Raw genomic sequence first — 10162 nt, 5'->3', positions numbered from 1 at the left:
GGGCGTCTGTGCTCCGTGCCCGCGGTGCCCAGCCCGGGGCTCCCCCTGGCGACAGCGCTGCCCGGGCCGGGGACCCGCGGGACCAGCCTGGGCACGGTGCCCGGGCAGGGACGGCGGGGCAGCACCGGAGCACTGCCCACCGCTCCCTACGTCGCAATCGCGACATAACCCCCCAGCCCCGCTCCAGCCTCAGGGCGAATCTTTTTGGGCAGGGCGGCGCCCCGTAGCCCGTTGCCATGGCAACAGGGGGCGTTAGCGAGCGCCTCGCCGGTGTCACGTGATCCAGCCCCGCGAGGCCCCACCTTCCTCCGTGCCGCCATCTTGGAAGTTGCGTCAAGATGGCGGCGCCGGCAGGTGAAAGCTCCGCCTCCCGCCTCTCGGCGCGATGACGTCATCGCGCTCACACCGCCTGAACCCGGAAGTGCGTCTGCCCATTCGCGGGCGTGCGGGGCCGGCCCTGCTGAACTGTGTCCAGACCGGCCCAGCTGAGCTGAGTCCACTCGATTCGAGCTCAGCCGAGTCCGGCCGAGCTGAGGCGAGCCTGGCCGAGTCCACCTGAGCCGAGTCCAGCCTGGCCGAGCCCGCCCGAGCCGAACAGAGCCGGGCCGAACAGAGCCGAGTCTAGCCAAGCCTGTCCGAGCCCAGTCCACCCACGCCGGGCGGAGATGGCGGCGGGCGCGGCGGAGCTGCAGGGCAAGTACCAGAAGCTGGCCCAGGAGTACTCCAAGGTAGGAGGCAGCAGAGCCCGGACCGGGGCTGCCCTGGCGGTGCCGCCCCGCGGGGCCCAGAGCCCTCGGCGCTGGTTCCTGTGGCAGCGCGGGGGTTTGGGGCTCGGAGGTGCCTCCCGGGGATGGGGCTCGGGCGGACCCGGGCGGGGCACGTGCGGGTTTGGGTTTGCAGGTACCGAGGGAACACGGCGAAGAGCGGAGTGGCTTCGCCTGCAAAACATGCTGGAATACAAATAGCGGGCTCGGCTGTGCCAGGGAAGCGAAACTGGCGGTGTTTTCCATTGTTCTGCACTTCCCAGTTGGGCGCGAGACTCGGTCTTGGTCTTGTATCTCAGCCGTGTGAGCTGGCCGTGATGGAAGTGGGAGTTCAGCGGTGTCAGTGGTGTTTGTAGTGTCTTGGAAGCGAGGGCACTGGATTCCACACTTGCGTGTCTGTTCCCATTCTTCTGCCCCAGGTGTCTTTGCATCCTGTTTCTGATGCCGCTTAATGCAGTGTTTGCACAGACTTGCAGCCCATGGTGGAGAATGCCTTCCCTTTCCAAGGTGCCTGAAATACTTTTTAAAATAGCAGGGCTCTTCATTCTTTCTTCTTGGGTAAAAGGAAGAGGAGATGGTTTTGAATGGCACGGTCCTTCAACAGCCTTGGGGAGGAAAGCATCATTGAGTAGTCCAGTATCAGAGTGATTGGCACAAGGCACTTGACTGTATGTGCCGCAGAACCACGTGTCTTTAAATACTATTCTTCTTGAAAATGCTGTTAAAACCCCCTGTATCCAGTCTAAATTGCTCACAGATACTTATTTTTCTAATGTTTCCACGAAATCATTTAAAGAAAACTGAACTCACTGTGGAGCTTTGTAGGTCACAGAGTTCCTATTTCTTGTTGCTTTATACAGTGGCTCTGCTATGCCTTGGAAATTAATGGTGGCTGAGGATGAGGTAATTGAGGGATTTTGCTGCTTGATTCCTGAATGAAACTTCAAAATGTGGACTTCTGACCATATAAATGTTCCAGCTGCTGGATCCTCTTTCTTTTAGTATCATGGCATCCAAAAGCTTTCTTTGACCTTCATCATGCTCTTCTCAGCCTGGGATGTTTCACTGGTTCTTTGAGGGAACTACTTTTTCATCTCATCCCATTTCTTGTGCAACATGGATCGTCGTGGGAGTCCCCTCTGCAGACACCTCTTCTCTGCATGTACATGGTCAGTTGTTCAGTTGGCTGCTTGTTGTGTGCAGGTGGAAACAGAGAGTAGCCTTGGGAAGCTGTTTGCCTGTTCACTTGGGAAGAGCTTGACAGACTCAAGGAGTGCCTGGGAAAGTACCTGCCGTTGGATTGCTTTGCCTCCTGGTTTGCAGAGCAGTCCAGGAGAAGGACGAGGTGAAGAAGAGACTCTGAAAACACACAAGTTTTCAGAGCTGCTCTCTCCTGCAGCTCTCATGAAGGAGGAGTGAAAAGGCCCTTTCAGTTTGTGGCAGCCTGTGGGGGGTCACCCTTCAGCTTGGGTATCCATGAGGGGTTCATCCACCTGCATCCGACGTGGTCCTGTGTTAGTAGCTGTGGCAGAAAAACAGGTGTGGAAAACTACTGCACTGCTTTTTCTTGCTGGGGAAACCCTGTGCTTGGAAGCCTTTCTGTGGTGCTCTTGGCAGTTTCTTCTCTTGCCTTTGTGATGCCTGAGCAGCACAGTGGGAATACTACAGGGGAAAGGCCTGTGCTTGGCAATGCCAGCTGACTTCTGACCTTCAAATACAGTCAGTCATCAGACTGGAACCATTAGCTGTTGCTGTTTTGCACTGAATCTTGCTTGTTATGCATCTGACAGGGATATTCCCAAACACTATACAAACCCTTTTAATTTATATCTGCAACAGCTGGACTCAGACATGTCAAATGAATACAAACTGTCATTGAAGATACCAAGATTCAAGCAATTATCAAGGAATGGGAAGATGGAACTCTGGGTATCCTCATTGCTGCAGGGTAGAGGTACTCTGTGAAGTGACTGGGAAATAGATTTCTTGAGTATCACTTTTCACTGTAGTGATTTGAGCTCAGATTTGTGGACTATATAAATAAGTCTTAGAGGGCTTTTCTTTCTGTGCTTTTTATGCGTTTTCATGTCAGGCTTGTGATCTGTCAGGCAGATCATCTCTGGATGAGCTGCTGCCACAGGTAATAAGTATTTTTGCATTAGAGTATAGTTAAGCTCCTCTTGAATTGATACAGATATTGACTTTGTGAGCCCTGCTTATGTTCCAGAACTGGTTATGAACAGTTTTGGGGAGAAGAGGGGAGAGAAAAGAATAGCACTGAATATGACAAAGAACTTAAGTAGTCAAGGAAGAAGTTGCAAATTTTCCGTATTTCTTCAGGCCTTCACTATATTTAACTTAAATTATCCTCAAAGGTTTTTATTGAGTAAGAATTATGATCTATTTGACCAAAATATTCAAGTGGTAAAGTAACTTCCTGTTTCTTGGCAATTAATGATATGAATTGGGTAACTTTTTTCCAACCTGATACCACTAGTATCTACCTGAAAAGACTACTTGAAAAAGCATTCATATCTGGTGCTCTCCTGACAGAATACTCAGATGGTCTATGAATGGCTCTTATTTTTTCCATTGTCTTGCATAGTTACCGGCATCTCTTATTTTTCAGCTTCGAGCTCAGAACCAAGTACTGAAAAAAGGAGTTGTAGATGAGCAAGCAAACTCTGCTTCACTGAAGGTAATCTCTAAAACCTGCTCATGTCAGATGTATGAAGCTGTGACAAAATAGGTAAACAGGAGTACTTTTTACTCAAAATTATTGTAATTAAGAGAATAAAGAAGGAACTTGATTTACTAGAAGAATTTCTGTTTAGCAACTAGTCTTTATTGTTCTCTGTGAATGCTGACTTTGTAAAAGTGAAAGGTTGCTTCTTGATGATTAGCCTATAGAATGAAGTACCTACTTGAATGTGATCTGTGGGCAGGTCAAGTAAGTGAAATCTGTTTTTTAGTTTAAAAATGATACTTTTTTGCCTCTTTTTATAATTTGTTCTCTTTTTTAATGTGATACTACTTATTAAAAGCGAGTGTGAAAGTTTTAAAATTAAATTTTTTGGTCATTCAGGAGCAACTGAAGATGAAGGATCAGTCACTGAGAAAGCTGCAACAAGAAATGGACAGCTTAACATTTAGAAATCAGCAGCTTGCCAAACGGGTGGAGTTACTTCAAGATGAACTTACATTAAGTGAAGCCAGAGGCAAAAAGAGCAAGGTATGTGCTAAAGGCAAAAAAACTTGCTTAGCAGCTCCTCACCTGTCAATGCCTTATCCTTTAGTAAAAATACACATAAAACAGGTATTGATACATATTATATGTGCTAAGTAGTTCTCTGTTCTTCTAGTCTGTCGTCTGATACTGAATTGCTATATCCCTTTTTGGATATTTATTAAGTGTTCAAACAGCTGGGAAATATCTTGGAGCTCTGTGATCAGTCAGCTGCTATGAAGAAAGCTGATCACTCATTTCATATTCCCACCTCCTTGCTTTGTAATTTTGATGTCGAAGGTTAACTCTTCAGTCTGTGATTGTAGTTTGTGAATCTTGTCAGGTGCTCTGAAATCTCAATTTTTAGCTAGTATTCCTTATGTTATTTCAAAATGACAGAGCAATTTCGGTACTGTGATCTTTCTCTGCCAAAATGCTTGCTGATTAAACCCGCTAATACCATATTCTAAGATCTGCTGTGCCTTCTGTAGGTAACAGCACAATTCCAGGTGTGGTGTGCTTGGACTTAACTAGTTCTCAAGCACCTCTCGTTACCTTCCTTATGAGGAAACCCCTCTTAATTGCTGTCATCTTTTCTTTTTGGTTAGCTCTCAATATGCTGTAGCTATCAAACCTGACATTAAAGAAATCATTCAACTTATTAGTAATACAGTCATCTTTGTTACTTTTTCCCTAAACTCTTGTCCATTTTTCTGCTCTCCAATTCCTTGACAGGCATAGTACTTCTGACTGCATTATTCATGCACCATAGTAGGTCGTTCTTCTAAATGCAGTTTGACCCTTCAGTTCTTTTATTTCATATTATGTAAATCATTGTTTCACTAGATGTGTTTCCAAATTTTTGAAGGGCATCAGCCTATCTTGAGTAGCTTTGCAAACCATTGCCACTGAGTTTCTTTCCTGTTCAACTGTCAGAATGCACAGCTTTCTTTCTTTTTTTTTTTTTTAAGAAGTATACTATCTTTTAAATATGTTCCCTTCAGTTTTACCTATAGGTTCTCACCAAGTACATACACACTAAATTCCATGTCACTCTTATTTTGGTGACTTGTCATCAGCAACCATGTAAATCGCATCTAAAATTAATTAGATTAAGGTTCAGATAGATAATCTGTGTCAGAGTGCACTGCTTGTGGAAGGAAGAGAACATGTGCCCATATCTCAGGTGTAGTTCACAGGCTGGCACCAAATGCAGATGTGGCTTAGCTGACCTGTCTGTCCTGAGCACTTTAAGTTTGGTGTTAAGTTTAAATGTGAAAAGTCTCCCTTTTTTCTTGTGATGCTACTACCATTCTTCATCAGTGTGGTAAAGCAGAGCAGCACCATGGGACTCACTTGGTGGTCTCTGAGTCTTTTGGATTAAATGGGTGAAAAACGAGGAGACAGTTGGCAGAGAGATGTCTGTATTCTCAGGGTAGTTGGTGGGCAGGGAAGACCCTGTGCTTTCCAGTTCCACCTTGTGCTGTAACCTGCTGAGACCTGCCTCACACTTGGACACTTGCTGGGGGCAGATGTGCCTCACACACAGCTGCCAAACCAAATGAGCCTGTGTGCATAGTGTTTTGTGGTACTGACTGCATGGAATTGTGCAGTGTTCCAATGAATTCAGATGGGCAGCTGCCTGTAGGACTGGTTTCGTTGTGTGAGTGTAACATCTGAGTAAGGGCTTTCCCCAGTCAGTGCTGTACCACTGTAAATTAACAATGGTGTGAAGGGAATAATGCTGCTTTTAGGCTTGTGCTGTGTCCAATATGCCTACCTTTTGCTATATTAGTCAATGTAAGCAGGGTATATGCTCATGTGGCTCTTTTGGGAATGAGCTGTGAGAATGTTCTCACATACCTGGGGATGGGCTTTGGGATGTCCCCAGAGACAGTGAGGGCATTTTCTTTCTTCTAGAAAAGTGTAGAATCCTCATCTCAGTTGAGTCAAGAACAGAAAAGTGTCTTCAATGAAGATCTTCAGAAGAAAATAGAAGAGAATGAACGACTACATATACTGGTGAGTGAAACTTTTTTTAGCCTTTTATTTCTGTTGGAAAACCGGTCACACAAAGAAAGATAGGGAAAATAAAATGCTGTCTGAAAACTAGTGGTTTTAGAGGCTTAGTTCTATGCAAAACAGTAGATTAGATCAGATAACTTGTTTATAAAGATGTTACTGGGCAAATAAAGAAGTATTTTGTCTTCAGATTCTTAAGACAGAATGTGGAGTCATTCACATAATACATGTTTTCTCATTTAGATTTTTAACTTTTTGGCGACAGCTACTGTACTGAAAATAGGCTGGTACTGGGTGGAAATTCATAGTATCATAGTATCATAGTATCATAGTATAGATTGGGTTGGAAAAGACCTCCAAGATCATCAAGTCCAACCCCTGATCCAACTCCAATTACTATATCATGGCACTAAGGGCCACGTCCAATCTCTTTTTAAAAACCTCCAGGGATGGTGAATCCACCACCTCTCTGGGTAGGCCGTTCCAATACCTGATAACCCTCTCTGTAAAGAATTTCTTCCTAACATCTAACCTAAACCTCCCCTGGCAGAGCTTGAGCCCATGTCCCCTTGTCCTATTGTTGGTTGCCTGGGAGAAGAGACCAACCCCCACCTGGCTATAACCTCCCTTCAGGTAGTTGAAGAGAGTGATGAGGTCGCCTCTAAGCCTTCTCTTCTCCAGACTGAACAACCCCAGCTCTCTCAGCCTCTCCTCATAGGACTTGTGCTCCAGTCCCTTCACCAGCCTCGTTGCTCTTCTTTGGACCCGCTCCAGCACCTCAATATCCTTCCTGAACTGAGGGGCCCAGAGCTGAACACAATACTCCAGGTGTGGCCTCACCAATGCAGAGTACAGGGGAAGGATCACTTCCCTGCTCCTGCTGGCCACACTGTTCTTGATGCAGGCCAGGATGCCATTGGCCTTCTTGGCCACCTGAGCACACTGCTGGCTCATGTTCAGCCTCCTGTCGATCAGCACCCCCAGGTCCCTTTCCGCCTGGCTGCTCTCCAGCCACTCTGTGCCCAGCCTATAGCGCTGCAGGGGGTTGTTGTGGCCAAAGTGCAGGACCCGGCACTTGGCCTTGTTGAACTTCATTCCATTGGAGTCAGCCCATCTCTCCAGTCTATCCAGATCCCTCTGCAGAGCCCTCCTGCCTTCCGGCAGGTCGACACTCCCTCCCAATTTGGTGTCATCAGCAAATTTGCTGATGATGGACTCAATCCCCTCATCTAAATCATCGATAAAGATGTTAAAAAGGACTGGGCCCAGCACTGACCCCTGGGGAACACCACTGGTGACCGGTCGCCAATTGGATGCAGCTCCGTTCACCAGCACTCTCTGGGCCCGGCCCTTGAGCCAGTTCCTGACCCAGCACAGAGTGCCCCTGTCCAAGCCGTGGGCTGCCAGCTTTTCCAGGAGTATGCTATGGGAGACAGTGTCAAAGGCTTTGCTGAAGTCCAGATAGACCACATCCACAGCCTTTCCCTCATCCACCAGGTGGGTCACCTGATCGTAAAAGGAGATCAGGTTGGTCAAACAGGATCTGCCCTTCCTAAACCCATGTTGGCTGGGTCTGATCCCTTGTCCATCCTGTAGCTGCTGTGTGATTTCACACAGGATGATCTGCTCCATAATTCATTATTAATTTGGTGTTTCAGAATTGCTTTAAAGTCGAAGATATTTTCTGCAACTTGCTGTAATTAAGTCAGGAATTGCTTTACCAAAATGGAATGCATTTCACTTTAGAAAACTTGAAAAAAACCTTATGGCTCAAGTTCAGGTGTCTGCTATTAGCCAGCAATATATTTAAGGAGTACTTGGTAGTACTACAGAACTTTGTTTTTCTTAAACTACTTTGTTCCTGAATCATTTCTCTGTAAATAAAATAAAATTTCTATTTGTCTGAAAACTAGCAATTATTAACCTGAACTGGCTAATGAGGTCAGTGTAACTCACAGGACTGGATTCAACAGTAAAATGAAGTTTTCCTAAGAGCTCTGTTTTTCTTCCTTTAGTTCTTTGAAGCAGATGAGCAGCACAAACGTTTGGAAGCGGAGCTGAGAACTAGACTTGAGGTTTTGGAAACTGATGCTGCCCAGCACCAAGCTGTGGTGGACAGTTTAACGAAGAAATACACAGATGCCATAGAAAAGCTGCAGAATGATAAAGCCAAATTAGAAGTAAGGAGCTTTTCCTCTTACTTGCAAGTTTGAAAAATTTTGAAATGCAATGTCTTGCTGTGTCAGTACTTACATTGTGAGATTATCTTCTTGCATAAAGATCAAGTCTCAGACACTAGAAAGAGAAGCTAAGGACTGCAGGCTTCGAACTGAAGAATGGTAAGTGTTTTTATTTAATATAATGAAAATTTGATTGAAAAAAATAACTGCTGTAAAACATTAACTGGGTTATTTTTAGTAATTATTTTTAATCATTTTAATAATACCTTTAAAAAAAGGAGGAGAAAAAAAGGCTTGGATAAAACACAAGCCTGACCTGTGCAGGTCAAACACCTTTTTCTTTAGCTGTATATGGAATGAGACAATTCCACAAATTTTGCTTTCAGTAGTAGCAGTTTTGTCTCCAGGCTGTTTTAAGTAGCAGTGATGTTGATGAAAGCTTGAAAAATTTATTTGTAATGGAAAGCTATAGAAAGTAAAGAACTTGAATGAAACAAAGATCTGTGAGTTTGTAAAAACTACTTCTAAAAACAAACCTTGGTTAAGGTACACTCAGAAAACCCACTGAAATGATTTAAAAAAAACCCCTTCCACTGCAAAAACTTGTTGAACAATTGTTTTTGCTTCAGACATAACATTCTCAACTAGAATACTTCAGAGTTTTTGTTGAAGAATTATATTGTTAGTTTTGGAATACTTTCATTGTCTTGAACGCAAGTTGTAGAAAATGGGAAGTTGAGGAGTGTGGGCCAAATCAAATTAGGGTGCATTTCTCTGAAGTTCATTTTTAAGGTGCTTTTGATATGTGCAGTATAGTTCTTTAACGTAATGAGTAAGATGCTTAGTGAATTTTCAGATGCAGAGTTCCTTCTTTCACCTGGTAACCTCGAAGTATGTATTTTAATTATTTTGATAGATCCGAAGATACTTGAATCCAATAACTCTCCTCTAATACAGGTCAGGGTTTCACTAAAAGTCACTTGCGAAAGAGGATGAAAGCTGTGTTTTGCTGCTGTTTGCTTTTTTTGTGGTGTTTTAAAACCTGTAGTCTTAATCTGCTACTATTCAGCTCAGACCTTGTCTATCACGTTCTGTGATGACTGGGTAGTTAATGTCATTGTAAAAAATTGTCCCTACTATTTAAGAAGCGAGGCTTTTAAAAATAATAAAACCTGACACTTCTTAATTTTAAACACTGAAATCAGTATCTGTTGAGCACATGACAGAATATGTCTCTGAGAGTACTGCTCTTCTGTTTTCCCCACTCTTTCAGGGGAAGGGATCTGTTTGCCTCTGACACCCACTCTTTCTTCAGAAAAGCCAGGGGATATGAGACTTGACAGCCTGCATGCCTTGAAAATTTAAGGGCAGAATGTAAAACAAAACATGTCAAACTATTTGTTTATCGTTCCTTTATAGTACAAAAAGGAAATATCTACACATTTGCAGTTTGTCTTTATTTTCTATCATGCCCAATGCTACTGCAGTACATGCTGTACCGTTTCTCTGCAATTTTGGAGCTACTTTCCAAGAAAAATGTTTGTTAATATGCATGAGCTACTTATTGGCTAGTTTCTTCATATCTTGCTTGTCTATTTTGGATTATTTTTCCTTGTTAGTCCTGATAAATTTCTGTGTATCAAATGTTGTAAAAAAGAAAAAACTTTGACACCTTCCCCCCCACCCTCCACTATATGTGCAGGAGTTCTAGATGTCAAATGGGAAGCAAAACAGTGAAGAATTTGGGGGCCTAAGTTGGGTAAGGTGTGGAATTTGGAATCAGTATGCAGTGATCTTTGTTGACATATGTGTATAATGCTGGGATATGTTACTCTTCCTCTCAGGAATCTAATTATATTAGTAATCTTAATTACTTAGATTCACATCTATATACACAGTCAAATGCAAGTGAAGCAGATCTAGAGAAAAATCACTTTAGAATGCATCAGAAGCATAATTGCCAAGTCTTG

The 10162-nt window shown here is 43.9% G+C and overlaps 1 protein-coding gene across 6 annotated transcripts in view; it reads left to right on the top strand.

Annotated features, from left to right (window-relative positions):
• The first annotated feature begins 456 nt into the window (after window positions 1–456).
• PPP1R21 (protein phosphatase 1 regulatory subunit 21) overlaps window positions 457–10162 on the top strand; it is a 37343-nt gene continuing 27637 nt past the window's right edge. For 2 of the 6 annotated variants that reach the window (XM_027659185.1, XM_027659183.1), the window contains exons 1-6: window positions 462–728; window positions 3394–3462; window positions 3850–3996; window positions 5911–6012; window positions 8028–8192; window positions 8293–8351. In XM_027659185.1, the coding sequence (XP_027514986.1) occupies window positions 666–728; window positions 3394–3462; window positions 3850–3996; window positions 5911–6012; window positions 8028–8192; window positions 8293–8351 (605 nt within the window). In that variant the 5' untranslated portion in view covers window positions 462–665. Of the gene's footprint in view, window positions 729–1970; window positions 2304–3393; window positions 3514–3849; window positions 3997–5910; window positions 6013–8027; window positions 8193–8292; window positions 8352–10162 lie in introns of those variants that run through there. The other 4 variants (XM_027659189.1, XM_027659184.1, XM_027659187.1 and 1 more) reach the window with 4 other exon arrangements.

Source organism: Corapipo altera, unplaced genomic scaffold (genome assembly GCF_003945725.1).
Source record: "Corapipo altera isolate COAL_440 unplaced genomic scaffold, ASM394572v1 48, whole genome shotgun sequence".
In the NCBI taxonomy this organism is placed as follows: Eukaryota; Metazoa; Chordata; class Aves; order Passeriformes; family Pipridae; genus Corapipo; species Corapipo altera.
Note: the sequence above shows the minus strand (reverse complement) of the source record. Positions and strands in the feature narration are given on the sequence as shown.